The sequence below is a fragment of the Pseudoliparis swirei genome, chromosome 9 (genome assembly GCF_029220125.1).
Source record: "Pseudoliparis swirei isolate HS2019 ecotype Mariana Trench chromosome 9, NWPU_hadal_v1, whole genome shotgun sequence".
Lineage (NCBI taxonomy): Eukaryota > Metazoa > Chordata > Actinopteri > Perciformes > Liparidae > Pseudoliparis > Pseudoliparis swirei.
In genome coordinates, this window is record NC_079396.1 from 9,873,190 (window position 1) to 9,893,723 (window position 20,534).

Sequence of the window (20,534 nt, forward strand, 5' to 3'; positions counted from 1 at the left end):
AAGCACCTTCTGCAGGTTAAATAAAAACTGATATATGCTAATATATTGCAGTAGTAAGTAGCGGCACACACATTGCATGGGGTTGGGGTTAGGGCCTAGTTAAGCAGTTGGGTTTTTTATGGGTACTGGCTGGGCGTCTTTCCAAAAGTATCCCATGCCTTACCTATGCTTCTGCAGAGAGCGAGAGAGAGAGAGAGAGAGAGCACTGGCCCAGCCACACACAGACAGTAGTGCCATTCCTTGTTCATTAACAGCTACCGGCTTGTTACCAAATTGTAAACACACACTTACGCATGCAAACACACATTCAGACCGATGCACCCAGTGGTAAAATCTCAGCCGATGGGAAAGAATGACCCCACCCCTTTTTGCCTCACCTGGTCTCCGGTGAGGTGGCAGGCGGCGAGGTTCTGCTCCTCAAATGACGGGGCGGAGCGGACGTATTTGAGCCAGCTGCTGCTGGCGCCGTCCGGGCCTGTGTCCAGTGCAAACTTGACGTTGCCCATCTCATCCACCACCTGTCAGAGAGCAACAGATCAGACGTGACTACAGGGACAAAACAACAGGCGGTCGTCAACTATCAAATCACTTGGTGTCTTTCTATAAATGACTTTTCCTGAGCTTATTGCCAGTTAAAAATGAAATTTTTAAGGTGCACATCAAGGCCCTGATCAGACAGATTTTATTTTTTACACTGGATGCGCCAAGCGATTTTCTTATTTTAGTGAGTCTTGCTGGCTACCCGGAGCTAAAGGACTTTACTGAACGCAGTTCAAATGGTCTGAACACAAAACAGCAGGCCTGGAGGCAAATTAGTGTGTAAGTCGTTTTCATTAATTTAAACTATCCTAACAATAATTAGGTAGCTTACAGTTCATGGTTTGTATTAAGCTAATTTGGTGGTGGCCTAGCAACAACTAAAGTGAAAAGACTACGCGATGCCCGCAACATAACAGGCAGTGAGGTGCGGCGCGTGTTTTCAACCTGCAGACAACACTCCGTCTAATCAGGGCCTCAGAAAGCTGCTCCAGGAGTCAACTTTAAGACGCAGAGGCAACATGTCCGTGGGTGTTAGGACCACCTAACCTTGTCAATGCCCAACAGCAAGGAGAGGAAAGGGGGAAACGATGAGAGAGGAGGAGGGACTGGACACACCGTGGCTTCTTTCACTTGTCTAAAGACTTTCTCCGGCACATATTGATCACCCTTTGTAACCCCGACGTCCCCCTGAGACTCTAAGAGCGGGTTTCATGTTACCCGCTTTAACAGAGAATGATGGAGGTAGAGGTGAAGGAGGAAGAGGAAGAGCAGGAGAAGAAGAGAAGAGGGGTTTATTGCAGAGCACAAAGCGAGGGGGAAACCAGGAAGGAGTAACAATGCTTTCCGCATATAAAACCTCATTCTTCCCACAATTGTAAATTATGAATGATGACAATGAGAGGATGAGAATTTCCCAAAGGAACCGATATCAGACAACAATTGCTGACTGTGAAGAGAACGCATACCTTTTAAAAGGCCATACATGCTGCTTTCTACTCTTCGCTCCTTTGAGTCCATTTCTGCGTGTACTGTGACGAACTTCAGCGGTTCTGTGAATTTGGGGACGGCTCGGCTGAAACCCCCAGGCCCAACCCTCTCGACCTGGCCGGGGGGGGGGGGGGGGGGTGAAGCTCCGATTTCGCCACAGCACCGCATGTGATACTGAGCCTGTGTGAATCCTCAGGGGAGAACCGGCCAGAGACAGAGCAACTCCTCTAATTACAACTCCCAATCAGCCCGGGCCCCGAGTCCAGAGCTGACCTTTAGCTTGACTCTCGGCGCTCCTAATCACAGTCAAATGTCTGCTGTAGGAAATTGAGGTGTGATGGAGAAGAACCAACAAACCCTGTGACGTTTTTAGATGTGCAAAGTTCGTGAACCTCGCTCACTGGCTGCTTTTCTAAAAGGCATGTTCGTGGTTTCTTTTTTCCCAGCTCGTAAAGTGTGAATGCTCATGTTCTTGTTGTTTGTGTGAGCGCTTGCAGAAGGTGTATTTTTGTGGGTGGGGGTGCAGGTGCCAAATTTGGTGAGTAAATATGTAACGGGTCTGGTTGGAGGTGTGGACGAACTGCCATGTGCTCGTTTGAAAAAATACTGCAACCGTTTCAGGCAAATGAGTGAACATCTTGAGGTGACCGAAATGTTTCCACTTCTGAGCCGAGGTGTTTATCCTCCTCGCTAAATGTGTCGCTTGTAAAATAACAATGCCAGTTGGGGCAGGAAATAAAAAATGAAAACTGTGGCTACTGCTTATGTTAATGCATTTGCTGATTGTGAGAGTGGCAAAATAGACCGTTTGTACAAATCAGTTCCTGTTATGTATTTCCTGAAATTCACATTGAGATATTCAGAAGCAAAGCATGAGATCATGCCCTGTGGAACAGCTCCTGAATAAAAACTCAATCGTATCCATTCCTCACTCCACGTGTACAGCTTCTGCCACTTCTGCTTCCAGTTTGCAACTTAAACAATCTGCTTGATCGAGTCCAGGTCTTTATTTTATGCGTGAAAACAGTCACTGAAAACTTACCAGGCATACCCTCTCCTAACACCTACTACTCCACCCAATATCTTTTCTGCAGACCGAGGAGTCAGAGTGCACTTGTCAGCTTACTGCCGGGGAGCCGCGACAGGTATCGTACATGTTTTATGAACACATGGGGAAAAACTGAAATCCAGGTGGAGTCAAGTTGGGATTATTTCTTTTTTTAGGGGGAATAGGTGTGTGGAGGGAGGTGGGGAAACACGACAGTGCACAGACTGACCCACCACACATGTATGAATACTACCATGCCGACGTATTGGCCATGGTAGTATTCATACACATGCATCTTGGTAACCCCCTCCTGCTACACACACTCACACACACTCACACACACACACTCAAGGGTCTGATCAGAGGCTTAATGAGCTGCAGACCTGCGTGCTGTGTGTTTTTGTATGGGAACATATGTGTGTGTGTGTGTGTGTTGTCTGGGAGGCCTGCTAACACCCTGTCTCCGGGTGGAAGCCTGATTTATAAGGCTTCAAATGAGGTGCAACAGAGAAGGAGAGCCAGAACAAGCCCACGGCTGATTGTTTGTTTATTTACCTTTCTTTTTCATTTTACCCCCCTCCCTACGTCACGGTGGGAGGACCCGGGTGGAAACCAACAACTCCACGAGCAAAGCGAAGGGTTTTAACAAAACAAAGCAAAACGGGCAACTCAAGTTTTCCCCTTGAGTTTTCTCTCCTTCTTCAGATAAGAGGATATAATCAGGAACTGTGACACCAAAGATATTGGGAATGCTATTTTTATAGTGAATTTTTTTTCACAATAGTTTAACAATAATGTTTAGAACCACCTTGCATTGACTCATTCTCATTCTATTCATCTGGCCATAACAATGCCATTTTACTGATCCAATGCAGTCGTACCTCACGACCTCCTTCCATCTCCCAACAATTAAAACGTTTCATCGTTTGTGTAGTTCTGGCAATTATTCCTATCAGAAATAACGAAATTCACCATGTTAATAGCTGCAATCTGAGAATACGGCAGAATTGTAATAATATTTTTGATAGGGCAATAAACATCGGCAATCATACAATCAAACCAGTTTAAACAAACCCCAAAGTTAGCCAAACTTATTAGGAAGTGGTAATGAAGGCCAACAGTGAGTATGTTATTACCCAAACAGCCCATTGTAAACATCTATCACATTTCCTGGTCCAATGTTGACCTACTGAACTTGTTGTGATTGTGAGCTCACAGTTTATTTGTTTACTGAAGGATTATTGTAAACATTTCAGGAGATTTACGTAGTTGTTCTTTTATCTCACCAGAGAACAATTGTATTATTACCTGGTACAAAACCCGTGGAAATAAAGTGTCGTACTGATTCAAGAGAAGTATACCAGCAAAGAGAAAACATATTAGTTATTCATACTTTCATTCTCTTCTATATCACAGATTTTCTACCCACAAAAAACATTTTAACCTATGACTTTATTTATTAAGCAGTATAAAAAAATGACTCGCATGAGAGCAGACACACACACACATACACACGGACCAACACAAGCAGGCGCACAAAGACACAATGAGACTTCAGTGAAAGAGAAGCGGCTCTGAGTGGAGAGGATGCAGAGAGAACTCCACAGGAAGCTCTGATAAGAGCACAACACTTATATCGCTCCTCACAACACAAAGGGGAACCTTTGACAGCTAGGAACCTTTAATGGATGTCTCGGCATGCCCTCTCCACCGCCAGTTATATCTGATGGATGTGTGTGGCGTGCAGAGCTGAATTAATAGAGGAACGTTGCTTGTACGCATAGATGTTGGTGACAAGGCACATATTATTTTGTGTTTGATGGAGGGCAGAAAATAGAAAAAGCAGCTCAGAGCGCAGTGGCGGTTGTGATTTTTATGTGAGACAGAGATAGAAGTCGACTTATATGTTATTGTGTGTTTCTACGGGAATATTTTTAAGAAGTGTGATCTTAGTTCTTTGTTGCACTACCTCGGGTTTCAATGTGTGAACACACACACGCTCACATGGATTTTGTTATGTGCCTGTGAGTTTCAAAAGTAAAACTCTAAAACTGTAGCAGCTTCATTCTGACGTGTCTATACATGTCCTCCATGTTGGAAAATGGACCAAAGTTGTGTTTTTTTGTTGTATTAAATGGTTCAATGGATTGATAAATCAGTGATCAGTGTTGATCAGTGTTATTGCTTTGCCTTTTTCACATCGGAGGGCATCAAGACGAGCAACAACGGCCATCCATCCATGTGAAAAGCTAACAAGCTTTCCCGTGTTGGATCCAGGTAGTAAACACAACATTTTTCTGAAAGATTGCTCTGCATTGAAGGTGTTTGTCGCCTGTGGAAAACCGGAAAGTGTAAGATGTAAAGAGAAGGCTGACTCTCCCCTGGTTCACTAACTCATGATCCGCAGAAGCGGCCGACGAATGAAAACTATTTTTTTCAAAGAGAAAGAGCAAAGAACAAAGTACATATTGCCTTTCATAATGACTCGGGTTTTTAATCTATCTAGTTCAATAATATGTGAACATGTGGAGAAAGACAAGGGGGGTAACATGAAGTTTCCATTGAAGCAGCTAGGGGGAAGCCTAGAGTGCTATCTCTCTCTGCAGCTGTACAAAACACAATATAAAAATGGTAATCAGAGTAAGAGTAAGATGCACGCACAAACACACGCTTTGTTTCTGAGGAGAGGGCCGGTCGTGAAGCAGAGCAGTGACAGTGACAGATTGAGTGGCTGTGAAGTGGGCTGCGGAGCTGGTTGTTAGATGTGTTGCAAATTAAGGTGCAGGAAGACTAACAAGACATAAAGAAGTGTGTGTGAGAGTGTGTATCCTTTCTGGAAACGGGTCTGTTTCCAGTTGGGAGGTCCCTTTACACACACACACACACACACACACACACACACACACACACACACACACACACACACACACACACACACACACACACACACACACACACACACACACACACACACACACACACGCACAGGCAGACTAATAAAGCGGCTGAAAGATTACAGATCCTCACAGCCTCCCATGTGTTTGTGCACATTCACATGCATGTGTATGGGTGCCTGGCCTGTGTGTGATGGATGGGGGCCTGCAGAGATGACCCTACCCCGCCACATCACTCAACAGTCTAAATGAGTGTGTGTCTGTCCACGTTTGTGTGCGAGTGTGTGTGTGGAGGTGAGAGGTGGACATGCACACAAGGCGTCCTGTCAGTAAACCCTCCCTTAGACCAGGAAGGGAAAAGACAGAGAATAAAAGATGGAAAGAAATAGAGAGAAAGAGATTAGTCTTATTCTATTAACTTCAGCCCACTCTGGGTGACGATGGAGGGTGCGGTGTGGGTGGGGGTTGTGAAGAGTAAGATGAAAGAGAAAAGTTGTAATCACAAACTGGTTCAAGTGTCCAACTCTTAATTATTGATTCCTTAATGCGTTCGGATTGACTCTTCTGTTTTACTCTGTTGATGGAATTCGTTGGCAACTTTATTTGCCAACACATTTTCATATTTTTTGTCTACCAACAACACATCTCACATACTCAAACACACAGGTTTGAATTATGTGGTAATCGCAGCTGTTGAAATGATTTTTCATTTAAAAAATGAATAAATGTTGAGCCAATAGAAAACAGCATGCAAAATACATGCAAGCCTGCTACACACACTTTGTTCAAGAATGTCATAAATTGCTAAACTGACATGAAAACGCACACCGGAACAGATGCAGGAGAGTTGATATATTTCATGTTACGGTTTCAGCTCATTTCAGTTGATTCAAAGTGGAATTGAAATCATATGGAATATGAATTTAACATTTTTCAATCCAGCAACATTCAGCATGTTCTGATAATGAAGTTGACAGTATTTGTCAAGCATAACACAGCATAACACATTCTCTCTTTGTGTCACCACCACAACATCTCCTCCTATATCTTAAATAAAGGAATATCATACCTGACCTTCCATGCATGTAGCATACTGTAACCGTCTAATGTAGAAGCGAAGACTTTGTTTGTTCAGCTAAATTCAAATAGTATTCAAATATTATTCAAATGTCCAAACATCCTTTCACCTCTATTGACCTCTATTCCCTGTTACGCAGTCATTAATTATATGTATTTTTAAAAAAAGAAGACGTAACATTCATCAAATTGTTGAAACTATGAGAGCCGGTTAAAATAACATTGGCCTATAGTTTATTTTAGCAATCTATGTGTTTGTCTCACTGACCTGCGGATGTCCAGTCTGTGTAGATTTTGATATTTTGTTTATTGGCTAAAATCAATGTGGTAGAAACTAGAAAAATACTTTTTGTTGTTGGGTCACCCCCCCTTTTTTTTTTCTTCTTCTTCTTCTTCTTCTTCTTCTTCTTCTTCTTCTTCTTCTTCTTCTTCTTCTTCTTCTTCTTCTTCTTCTTCTTCTTCTTCTTCTCCTCTGCCAGACTGGAGGCCACAGACTCACTATCGCCTCTAAAGGTACGAGTTGCATACGCACTTACACAATAAATTGATGTCCTTGACATAACGTCAAAGCTGTAACTTCTTCACATTCTATTGATGAAGTTAGATAATGTGAGAAGACAAATGCACTTTAAAAGTCTCAGCCATTGCGCTGACAACGTGGCTTTTTTAAAGACACACATTTGATCATTTAAATCAAACAACTGGAATTCATAAATTTATCCTTTGATCGAAATGAAGGATTCAACTATTTCTAGCAAAAATATGTTGAGTCCAAATGAAGACAATCAGTAGCAGAGCCAAAGTGTTTCATCAAGAGGAGCCATACTGTGAGTATAGATTGGACCTTTAAAAATAAAGTGTGTGTGTGTGTGTGTGTGGATAAGTGTGTCTGTGTGTAAGGCCAATTACTGATGCTGGTAATAGTACACCTGTGTAGCCATGTCTGGAAGTCTAATGACAGCTAAAGAGGAAACAGGTTGTAAATCCCAACACACACACACACACACACACACATCATTTAATTGAGTAATTGAGACAAGAGCCTTATGTTGAACATCACATATTTAGTCTTTGTTTTTTTGTCAAAGGCACAAGTGAAAACTACGTAAGTATGTGTGTATGTACTGTGCGTGAGCATTGGTTGTATCACTAGTAATATGTATGCAAGGTGTTGGCGTGTGTGTTTTTTGTGTGTGAGTGGATGTGTGATGTGTGTGAAGGTGAGTGAAGGCGTGTTAAATGTGACCCATTTTATCTGGGCCGGGCAGCCATCGACATAATTAAAAACCAGGCAGGCAGGCCGGGGAGGGCCTGGGGCCTTGTAAAAGCCATCTGGGTTGTAGAGAGAGAGAGAGAGAGAGAGAGTGTGTGTGTGTGTGTGTCTGTCTACATGCATTGTGAGTGTCAGAATGTGGCTCGGCTCACTAATGACCCAACTTGCTTCTCTTAAATCAGCGTCTGCAGTCGCCGACACAGAGCTATCATTTGTGGTGAGTGTGCATGTGCCACACTTAAAAAAACAGCATGTGAAAAGTTCCAGTGTCCATCTCCCACACTCACGAAATAATTGTAAAGTCGAATCTCATTTTGTTTGAGTTTGACCCTGCTGACGTTCCCCTTTTCAGTAAGACTTGAACAACAGTTCTCATGCAGGTGGGAAAACGAGTCCAGAGTTGGAGATTTATGATCATGTTTTTATTTGAGAATTGTTAAATAAAAGAGGTTTCTACCTCTAGTGGGCACCTCTTTGCTAAATATGATCAATCCGTCTTTAATAACAGGCCATGTGCCACGGTCCTTCAGTGTAGCTCAGTTTGTGTAAACAATGAAATCCTCCATGCACACCAAAGTTAGTCACGGAGTTCCACACGTCAATACTCTCTGGATCAGGATACTGTATGTCTTTAAACTGCCAGATAAAACACATTTCAAGGATCACCTTTTTTCACCTCCAAAACATTACAAAAGACCAGACACATCCGGTCTCAAAGCTGTGCAGAAAAATGTGTTCATTCATGTGTAACGCTGTGACTAGATTACTGCCATTCCGTATTATCAGGCTGCTCTAATAAGTCTCTTAAACCTCTCAAGTTGATCCAAAACAAAAACTAAGAAAAGAGATTATATTTCTCCTGTATTACCACTGGCTCCCTGTGAAATCACAAATTGAATTTGAAATCCTTCTCCTCGCTGACAAAGCCCTAATTGGTGAGGCACCATCATATTTTAAGGAGCTTACCATATTGCCCCGCTAGAGAGCTGCGCTCACTAAATGTGGGGCTACTTGTGGTTTCGAGAGTCTTAAAAAGTAGGATGGGAGCCAGAGCCTTCAGTTATCAAGCTCCTCTTTTATGGAACCGGGAGGCAGACACAGTCACCACATTATAGGGTAGACTTAAGACTTTCCTCTTTGATAACACTTATAGTTAGGGCTGAGTCAGGTTTATAGTTAGGACTGGCTCAGGTTTACCCTGGTCCAGCCCCTAGATATGCTGCTATGGGCCTAGACTGTGGGGGACATCTTAGGATACTCTGAGCTCCTCTCTCCTCTTCTCTATCTCCTTCTGGATAAACTCATGTCCCATTAATGCACATTACTACATTTGATTCTTCCCCGGACTCTTTCCGTGGCCTGTGGTAATACCTGGACCGTGATCGTGTGACATCCACTGCTACTATCATTATTATTATTAATCACGTAACTGATACCATTACGTATTTTGTTGTAATTATTATTCTACTATATCCACTGTTGTTGTTAATAATATTAGTTGTACATTTTCACACATTATTCTGCTTGGTACTCTCATTATATGAATCATTTGCATTGAAACTCTGTTTTAAGTAAGCACGTTTTTGTAATTATTTACACGTGACATGTATTACATCTCTGTCCATCTGGGGAGAGGGACCCTCCTCTTTTTTTCTCTCCCTGTTAACAGATTGTTTCTGTTCCGATGCGAGGGTCCTGGGACAGTGTGTTCAGACTGTAAAACCCTCTGAGGCAAATTCGTGATTTGTTATTTTGGGCAATACAAAATAAATTGAATTGAATTTGGAAGACATTAAACACATTTGATTTATTCTGTTTACTTACCCAGAGGAATGACTTTGTATCGTATTGCCAGCAGCTACATATGTTCTTTGCTCTCGTCTCCTTTTCTCTTCAGCTGCAGACATCTATTGTGCTTTTATAATCTATTAATAACCGTTTTTTTCAAATTCAAGTTCCGTAATATGTTTCATTAAACATGAGAAGAGCTTTTCACATGTGTAACCAGTGACTATGTATGTGTGTTTATATTACATATATATTTACACGGTGTTATATTTAGCATCACGCCACCTTGTCCACCACCAACACCCCTGCAGCTCATCTGAATGAGCAGGTTGACATGTGCTGGGTTGCCAAGTTGGTGTTACTTTAAACAGGAAGTGTGCACACTTTAAAAGAGGAGAGGCAGTGGGTTTTCAGGCTGGACCTCGTTAATGAAATGGCTTTGTGTTATTTACAGCCCCTTGTTAAAAGGCTGGATGAGTGTGTGGAAGTGTGTCTGTACGTGTGCATGCCATCTTATATGTGCCATATATATTGCGTCTGCTGACTGCTGTGTGTGCTTATGTCTCTTTGCCTGTGTACATGTGTGTTTTTATGTATATGTGATGTGTGTGTGTGTGTGTGTGTGTGTGTGTGTGTGCACAGAGGTTACCATCATGCTATGTCTGTTTTACTGTCGGACAGCCTTTTACAGGCCGGGCTTTATGATATGTATTTAGGGCAATTAGTGAGCAGATATATTGGCTCATTATAGCGAAGCAGGTGCAGTGTAAATGGTGAAATATATGAACAGTACATCAGGGTCACACACTCTGTCTGTGCAGTCTGACGGCTAGCAGCGAGACTTATGTGTGTGACAAACAGGAGCACACACATTGAACTCAGTAAGGGGCAGACTGAGGAAACATGTTCTCATACTGGCCTCTGTCAAAGAAATCATACGATCCTTGAAGAACATTTATCACATTTAGAAATAATTGTTAACAGGCTCAAGAAAAGAACAAAGTGAGTCAAAAAGTTGAATATTAACGGAGAAGGAGGCAGCGTTAGTAAAGTATGTGTTTATTGGCTGAAAGCAACGCACAGTGAGCAAAGTGGTTGTTTATTGGCAACAAGGACGAACGTTTGATGGTGCTGCTGGGCTGGACTCCAGAGTCCACACACACACACACACACACACACACACACACATAAACCAACAAACACACATGTGCATACTGAGTAACTACATGTATGTACAGCCACTATAGGGTCGTTATGAGTTTATAAGAATGAGTCTTCAAAATGAGTTCTTAACTATTGAACAATCTCAAGAAAACCCATTCATGGGTTCAAAGTCGGAGGCGCCAAAGTTTGAAGGTATTTTCCTGAGAAAGGATATGTGTATGTGTGTACAAGCACACTTTTTGTATTTCAAACCAAAAACCCATTCTGGAATTAGAAATCCAAATTATTTATGCAATGAAACATCAAAATATGCATCTCAAAATGTAAGCATGCGCAACGCATACCAGCTATTATTGCTTTCCTTTTTTCTAAGTTCTCAAATAGATGTACATAAAATAAAACATCCTGTGCTCAAGCAAAGCAACGACATCAATCAAGTGCAATGCATCTATGCCAAGAAAAAAGGCAAATAATAAGGAGAGGAAGCTCGTATTCAACACTGACAAAAATTGACCTCCACTCTATCGACTGACATCGGAAGTGAAACATAAAATGGGACAATTCCTGGAACTGTGCAAACACAAATAGGGAAGTGGTGCTTGGTATACATTTATAGAGCACGTAACACCATCAATTATTTATTAACACCTAAATAAAGGAATACTTCCTTCAAAAACATTTATTTTTCAATACAATGGGGAAAGATGAAGGAACAGAGAAGCAGATAATGAGACGTAGAAACGCAGTGAACAATTATTCATTTACAATCATATATCCAGTGATCTAAACCAGACAACAGGGGTTTCCAGCATGAACGGACAGACTTTCCCCCTCTACATGTCAGTTCCTGCTCAGGATCAAATCAAAGTTGGCCTCATTCGTCTGACCAGCGAACTCATTCCTTGAATCTCAGAGAAGGAGACTGACACAAAGCAGAAGATGTTTCCAACCATCTCTTTTAAATGTAATTGTTTGGTGGAATGACATTTGGTCCCCGCGTTGAAGAAAGTGCGGGGACTAGTGTGTCACGGGATCAATGAGTTGGCAGAGAGCTGAGTCGATACGAGTACACACTTTTAAACCTGCATTTAAAGTGGAGAGAAGCAGAAGGAGACAGATAGACACTCACTTGTCTATCTGTCGTCCTCCGTTATTCTCACATCATCATCATTATCATCATCATCCAGAATCCACCTGGGCTTTTACAGGAGGTTTGAATTTAAGATCTCAAATTGCCAAAAAAATGCATTGTGAAGTAAAGTAGTGGTGGTAAAAAAAAAGCAGCAGCTGGCCAGGACAGCATGTGGCAGAACCCCTGTGTGGCTGCAGGCCTCGGACTTATTGGAACCATCTGAGCAGAACCCTTGTTTACTCTAACAACCAGACTCCTCTTTCTCCTTTCACCACCTCCTCTGTCCTCCTCCTCCTCCTCCTCCTCCTCCTCCTCACCTGGAGCACGTGGCCAGACTGATAACCCAAAGTAAAGCATTTTCTCCAGAATCAAACTTTTAGAAGAAGAGATGTGAATGCCTCAACATAAGCAAAATCCTCATCAAGGTAATTGTGTAAGGTCTATTTTCAGATAAATACTTTTTGAAGAAAATAAACAGAATAAAAAGAAAAAGTGTATGTAATGAATAAAGTACATTGATTTAAGTTAAAAGGTGGAAAATATAACAAGGTAAACAGAAATGTAAATGTGCACTTTATACTCTATGATTCACTGTATGATTGACGGGTAAAGAAGAAGCTTGTCTGTGTGTTAAAGTGTGTTAGGATATGTGAACACGTTGGTCATTGTTTTACCCTTTTATAAATAATTGTTAAATGTACAAATTACTACCAACAACTTCCAAAAAAAACAGCCTTATTGATTATTCATGTAACATAATTGTATCTCTTAAAAGTTCACCCCTCTTCTTTTTTTATTAAACGGAGGAAAGTAAAGAACAAGAAATAAAAGTCACTAACTCTTGACTGCTCTGTCAGGCGGATGTGAGGAGCGCTGCTCTGCCCAGAAGGATTAACTGTAGCCACGAAGGCATCCGTGATGCTATAAGACGTGTTACTCTCCTCGAACAGGATTAAAAGAATATCTGGCTATTCTCATCTCAACCAAAGGATAATTTAATGCGTGTGTTGTCATCTGTGCTCTGTGTGTGGCTGCTGAACTCAGGTCTGTCTATCTGAGTGTGCCTCTATGTCTGTCTACACACATGTGTAGGCCTGGCCCTCCCCTCCCCTCCGCTGCCCTACCAGGGGCTGAGACTAGCCAGGACAGGAGGACCAATAAAAACATACTCTTCGTGTTGGGCCTGCTGGCGAGGAAGCAGAGGAAAAGACCTATTTCACTGTTGTGTAAACCATTGTTTCATTTCCACACTTCTCTCTCCCTCATTCTGCTCTGATATTTGACTGGGTTTTTGGCCCCAGTCCAAGTGTGAACACAATACAGCTATTGAGATCATGGCTCGCACCTCCTGGCCTCTGCCGGGCTCAGCACTAGCTTTAGCTCGTGCAGCTACCACCTCATGCTCAAAGCTCCATAACCACTTCTTCCTTTTTCTTTCCTTTCCTTAATTTTTTAAGTCAGGATTCTGCACAGACAGACTCACCACAAACCCGGGGCCCCATCCCCCTTCTCGTCATCTTAAGCCCTCACCCTAACTCTTTTTCTGGAGGACCCAGATGTGCAGGTAATGGATCCCGCTTGACCACCTCCACCAAGAGGCCCATATATCCAACTTTTAATTAAGAACGCTCATCCCCTCTCCTGAGAGAGAGGGAAACGGAGGAAGAGGCTGGGGGTAGCAGTGAGTGAGTGCATCGTGTGTGTGTGTGTGTGTGTGTGTGTGTTGCAGAAGAGCCCTGCAGCCATCTGGTTTGTGTTAGACACAATATTAAGAGTGTGTCAGTGGCCAAGGCCTGGCTGATGGCTATCAATCTGCCCTTTAATGTATGACGGGATATATGGAGGGAAGGATGGATGTGGGCCCCCCTCAGAGAAGCAAATGGCTAAATGGGCGCATTAAGGAGATTGCGGCCCATGGTGGAGATGGGGCCCACGGTGGAGCTGCACAAGGAGGCTTCAGTGACTTCCTATCTCCTATGCCTCAAAGAAATAAACGTGAAAACTCCGGAAATAACATAAATGATTCGTCAATTAAACAATTGCATTGATTCTTTGTTGTGTCAATGTAATTTGTTAGAATAAGATGATCAATATATTTATTAGTAAAAAAAAAACTGAAACATAGTTACCAGCAATCATACATGACATAAGAGCTGCGTGGGCTTTTAATTTGTGAGAAAGAAGCAAGGGCAGGAGGAAGAGAGGCAGTAAGGACAAAGAGAGATAAATGAGGAGGAGGAGCAGCTGTTGACACAAGCCCTCTCCCGCTGTCAGATAAGAGATAACTGGGATGCCAGTGTTTAGACACACCATTAGTAGTGTCATCAATCACACACACACACACACACCCCACACACACACAGTCACGCAGTAACATACACACACAGTGAGGAGACGGAAGAGGATTACTGGGTGTGATACAACATAATGCTCTATTAATACTTCAAGCATGTCAGACTACATCCTTTTCTTTACAGCTCATCAAGCACACACACACACACAGACACACACACACACACACACACACACACACACACACACACACACACACACACACACACACACACACACACACACACACACACACACACACACACACACACACACACACACACACACACACACAGACCCTCTCTGTAGCTGCTGGTGAGCTTTCATTCCAGCCAACCAGCATTGATGCAAGCAGCATATGTAAAGACTCCTAATACCATGTGGCATGAGAACAGAGGCTGCAGTCCATAATCAAACTGAGCTGAAGAGCAGATTAATGCATATAAGACTTAGTTATTTAATACAGTCCAGCTTTCCATGTTGCGCTCTTGTGTTTCACAGTTGCATTATAATTCTGAGGTTTGCAGAGGATAACCACTCTGAATGGGCACTCAGTAAATATGTTTGCAATGGCATACGGCACATATATGCATGAACTGTGGGGGTGTAATGTGTGTATGTATCATAAAATGTAGTGTACAGTTGAATATTATGTAACTTTGTGGAGGAGAAAGGTGATATCAGAGCTACAGCATGCAGTCACAGTCCGATATGCAGAGTTGGGCTGGGTACAGAGGGGTCATAAAGGACAGAGAAAGGGTGCAATTCCAACTTTAACTCCCTCCTGGAAACTTCTCATTAAAAGTCTAAAGCCCCATCCAAGTCACAATAGCAAAAATCAACAACTTTCAAGTTATCCTTTGATTAATAATGCTGTCACTACAACTTACTTGTGGCTTTGCAAAAACCCGCAAAACTTTTTAGATTGGTCCTGGGCTCCCCACGGTCACACTGAAAGCTAAGGCATAATTTAGCCATTCACTAACGCTTGGTGAACGCTTCCCTCAAGGAACACAATCAGGCATAATTGGCCAATCAACATCGGGAACAAACACAACGATATACCTCACACAGCGAAGCTGTTGGATACTGTCATGTGGACAAGACGTCAAACGTAAAAATAAAGAGGAAAAGGACACGCCACGGTCTCACTGTTATTCTCTTGAGAATACACGTTGGGCTGTTGGAAGGTTGGCTGATTAAAAATACATGAAATGTATTTTGTATATAAAGCTGCTCGGATATATGTACATTAGAGAGATACAAATAATACATTTTAACATATGAAAACTCTTCATTCAAACACTGTCTTTTTGTTCGCACTGATGCGAACACATTTCAACTGCATGAAATAAGAACTTCAATTGTATAACTTCAACTATAGAATTTGAAAGTAAAAACAGATTCCAATATGTTTAGATTTTTGATGGGAATGTGATGCATTTGTTTGCATTCGGGCCACTAATAAGATAGATAGATAGATAGATGGATACTTTATTCATCCCGAGGGAAATTTAGGTCATCCAGTAGCTAATAATGATTTGAATTTCACCGTGAACTTATTTCCACTGTCGCAGATTGTGAAAAAGTGATAAAACTAGGAAACAAAATGGAGTTTTACTCTTATACTATTATATACTATTGGGTAAAAAAAACAAATATTTTATTTCATCTATTTAATCAAGATAAACTTGAAAGTCTCCTTTTTTTCCCTCCTTTTTTAACGAAGTCCCTGAACTGTTATTTGGAGATTTGGGCTTTTCACCCAACACATGAATACAACTGATACCAGTAAATAGAAGCTGATCTATGAGGCTGTTTGAGTATAATCAATAACACTGTGGACACTTAAGGTGCTGCTTGTCATCCATCGGTCAGCACTTAGACATCATTATCTATTATTGACCTACTATCGATCAGTTTAGCCAAAAGTAGTCAATATAACCATAGGCAGCTTAATTTGATAGACTTTTTAAAAGTCAATAGAAGATATTTTAATGTAATGAAAAAAACATTGAAGTCAGTTACAGCAACTGTGTTTGTCTTTTCTAACTCTTTGCATTTATTTTGGCAATCTTTGAGTACTTGAAGGCACCATGAGGATGCATTTTCACATGCACACATGACAATGAATGCAATGGAATTCATTTATGTACAACTTCTGCATGTGTTTGTATGCCTGTGTGTGTGTGTGTGTGTGTGTGTTTGTGTCTATGTACAGTATATCTCTATTAATGTGGGCTTGAGCTTGTTAGTTCTACTAATTACTCCAAACAGCACAATAGATCTTTTTAGCCCGAGGGGCGTATTCACTATGACCTCCCTGTGTGCTGGAGTCCAGTGGTCCTTGGAGGTATATAGGAAGTAAACATGTTGACTGCACCTCCACCCTACCATACCACTGTCCATTTACTTCCACACACGTGCAATTAACGAGCCACTCGCTAATTTGGGGCCGGTGCATATATGTAAATGAAAGGCAAACAAAAGGAGTGGGTGATGGATGACAAGAAAGGGGGCTTGGGAAGGGTCCATGTGGGACACTTAGCACCGCGACACTAATTAAAAAGCCATAGCACTGAGAGCTCTGAGGTAACTCATTAGTTGCAACCTGCTCCCGAGTCATACAGCGCACAGTGCTAATGCTGGAAAGCCACATAGAGAAAGAGAGAGAGAGAGAAAAAACAGGAGGAGAATGATGGACGTGGGCATTGTGCTAGACTGAAGTGTCCATGTGGGCATATAAGCCCAGCCAAATTAGCTTGGTTGTATTAGCCCTCCTGTGCCATTACCCATTAGTTTAGTGCAGGGGGTAGCAGGCTGAAGAAAGGTTACCATAAGCATGGCAATTAGGGCTATAATAGGATAAACAACAACCTGGCCGATGGAGGGAATGAAGCAGAACACATTGTAGGGAATGATTACAGAGGCCGGGTGGTGGAGGTGGGTGACTTCAGCGATATTGATCTATGGCACTGCGGCGAGGGGAGCTGAAAGTGGCACCCGCTGAGCCTGCATGGCTCCTCTACTCGGTGTCCACATGGAAACACACTCACGAACAGATGAGTGCACAGACTCTTATTCTCTCATACCTGCAAGCACACAAACAAGCACACTATGCATGTAATGTGTGTGTGTGTGTGTGTGTGTGAGTGTGGAACGTCGACTATGTGAGTGGCAACACCACCAGGGCTTGTGCCCATGGTGTGTTTCTCCGAGATGATTCTTTAATCCGAGTGCGAGTCGTCATGGTCTTCTTTCCCCCGCTGCTCTTCAGAAAACGCAGTCTCCTCCTACTATTTACTTCATTGTTTCACAACAAACCTCCAGAAATAAAAATGTTCATAGAGTAGGACCAGGAGGAGGAAAAAAAAGTGGGATCAATGGTGCAAAAAATTGTTTTTTTTATTGAATGCTGCGTGGCTCACATTTCCTACAAACACAGATAAGAGAATGGGAGTGAGTAGACCCTCGCGCGTATGTGTGGTCGGTTGGGAGAGAGAAGGGGGGGGGGGGGCACGGAAATAAATGAGATTATTGATGTTACATGTCAAATATAATTGCTGAGATTTGAGCAAAGAGGAGCAGCGAGTGGACTGATGGGCTCGCTGATCCGTAGAATGCTCCATCCAGGAGAAAAGGCCAACAAGTCACACAATTTGGATTGTAACCTCGGGTGTGTACATACGTGTGTGACACTGTGCCGGGAGTGAGATCGCTTAGCCTCAACTCTGAGCTGTTCACTTTTAAACTTTAGTTTCAACACACACACACACACACACACACACGGCCTGCATGTCATAATCCTAAAACAAGGCGTCTGTCATATGTAATATGTTCTGATGTTTGCCTGTCCATCTACTCTGGATAATTCTCCTCTCGGGTCAGACTTTTTGGAAAGTTCCTTCAAATAAAATCCCCTGAGGCCTTACAGTATGCATGCTTTATTCATCTCCCCTGCGGATCACGTCTTAATAAAAGAAGAGCTGAATGATAACTTTGGAATGTCCACAAAGACTGTAATGTTAGTAGCTACAGGATTTGCACATGTTATGACAGAAACAATCAGCTTACAGACTGTGTGAATGCAGTACATCCAATCTAATTGTAGTTTGGAAAAGAAGTCTGACTTGCTATTGATGAAGTCATTTGAGGGACATTTCCTGATCAGGTAGAGTAACATACATCTCCTAGTATGCCACATTACGAAAACCTCTCAATCCAGAGTGTGCCAGAAGTATGCTCAAATAAAGATGATCATAGCTTTCCACTTTGAGATTGAGAGCTGCTGAATAACATGAGCTGGAAAGCCTACAGCAAAAGCTTAAAGATACAGATAAAGATACAAAAAATAATGGATAAATGTGTGTATGTATGTGTGTGTTTTGGAAAGCATTTGATGAAAAGTCCCAAAGAGTGATGTTCAGAAATGATACGCAATTTAAGATCATCTGCAAGGCAAAATATACATCTAGCTTGTGTGTGTGTGTGTGTGTGTGTGTGTGTGTGTGTGTGTGTCTGTGTCTGTGTATTTGCCTGAGTGTTCATTCACAAAGACACATTCAGAGGCCTTATGGCTACAGAGAGGTTTGGGATTCATGATGGAGTCAGAAACCCTCGTCTCATTCACAAAACAAATATTCTAATTTTGCAGTGCTTTTTAAAAACGTTCCACTATTTCTGCCCAGTTCCAGCATACATTGTCTTCATACGTAAAAAGTCGCTCTCTCCTTGAGGAAAATATCAAATCCTGATTTATCCCTCTTAAAAGGTAACATTTTCCAGCTTAGAGGCCAAGATGGCCCTCTGGCTCGATCACTATTTAAATGTCACGGCAGCATGAACTTCAGGCTCATTTCTTCCTTTTAACAGAGGGATGTGTTTGTGGCAAAAGAAGAAAGTTATAGAAGAGTCATCTGAGAGAAGGAGAGCGTCTGCTGATGGCTCAACACTGTAGTTTAGGAGGATTCATTACAGATATACTTTAAATGGCTCATAGCGATGGTGTAGCTTTATATTATAGTTTCAAAAGAACAGGATACTTTTATAAAAGCAGATTCGTTTTAAGTGACCTGTGAGGTGACTTGCTGGTCTGCATGCATGCTGTTGTGTTTCCAGTGACCAGTTTACACACACAGCAACAAGATCACAACATTAGCAAAAAAGAACGTCGACAAAAATGAGGAGAAAACACACCGGGGCTGTAAAAAAAATGTTTTTAATAAACTTTTTGATATTATAAATAAAATATGTAATAAAAGAATCAAAAGATATTTAAGACACTGTAAAAGTGTGGAGTAAGCCCACCACGTATACCCCAACATACTACTACAGGGCCCGTGTGTCTGTCAACATCCCTCTGGGTGATGTTGTGTGTCATTGTGTCTTTTTCCCCCCGTGTATCTCCCCTCGGAGCACATCCTGTCCATCCCCAGTAAAAACTGGCAATCTGCAATAGGATCCTAAAGGTAGTCAAGTCCCCCTGCCAAGTCTCTCATATTTTCAAGCTGACCGTTTTATGGCAAGATCTGTAAAATAAGCCCTCCACCTTGGCCTCGGGTTCACGCCACCTCCATAAATAGTGAGCGTATGACAACGGGGCGCAGGGGTCAGGCCAGATGAAGAGAGTGGTAGTTGTCAGAGAACATCTTCAAGCTAAATGGTTTTCTTGTGTCATTTATCACAAACTTTACTTCATGCTGTACCTCCAATATTCACAGCACACGCAACAATACCAGACTTTTCGCTGCATTTTAAACTTTGCAGACATGTTTCACCTCGTTGGGACTCTCCTCTCACTGCGAGCTCTTGGGAGTGTGTGTGTGTGTGTGTGTGCGTTCAGATGCTGGTGGAGAATGTATCTAATGACTCCAGCGCTGCCCTATCAATCAACGGCCTTCTGTGGACAGTGGAAATCAATGGTTCCACACAGAGCTACCTGAGGTCCCCCACACTTCCTTTGTCATAACCGCTCGATACGTCAATGAGCACAAACTACAACACATTTCAGTCGGGAGGCTTTTGGCGAGCGTGGTGGGTGTAAATCTTTTAGGTGTTTTACGATGATTGTGAACTTCTCCATTTCAAAGCAGCATTGTGCCGTGTCAAAGATCACCTATTCAAGTCTGTGGCTGTAGTCTTTCTTTCATTGATAATTCATTCATCCTTTCTCTTTGTTCCCCTCAGCCTCTTATATTTTGTGTTGCATGATCTTTCTTTGATAGATTCCATGTTTTCTCTTTTCCCCTGTCTACATTTCCCCCTCACTTTCTCTCCTCTGAGCTCATGACTCTCTTCTCT

General features: G+C 42.2%; 1 protein-coding gene across 8 annotated transcripts in view; it reads right to left on the reverse strand.

Moving 5' to 3' along the window:
• prdm16 (PR domain containing 16) overlaps positions 1 to 20,534 on the reverse strand; it is a 175,564-nt gene that overhangs the window by 26,124 nt on the left and 128,906 nt on the right. For all 8 annotated transcript variants that reach the window (XM_056422493.1, XM_056422495.1, XM_056422488.1 and 5 more), the window contains exon 4: positions 378 to 518. In XM_056422493.1, the coding sequence (XP_056278468.1) occupies positions 378 to 518 (141 nt within the window). The remainder of the gene's footprint in view (positions 1 to 377; positions 519 to 20,534) is intronic.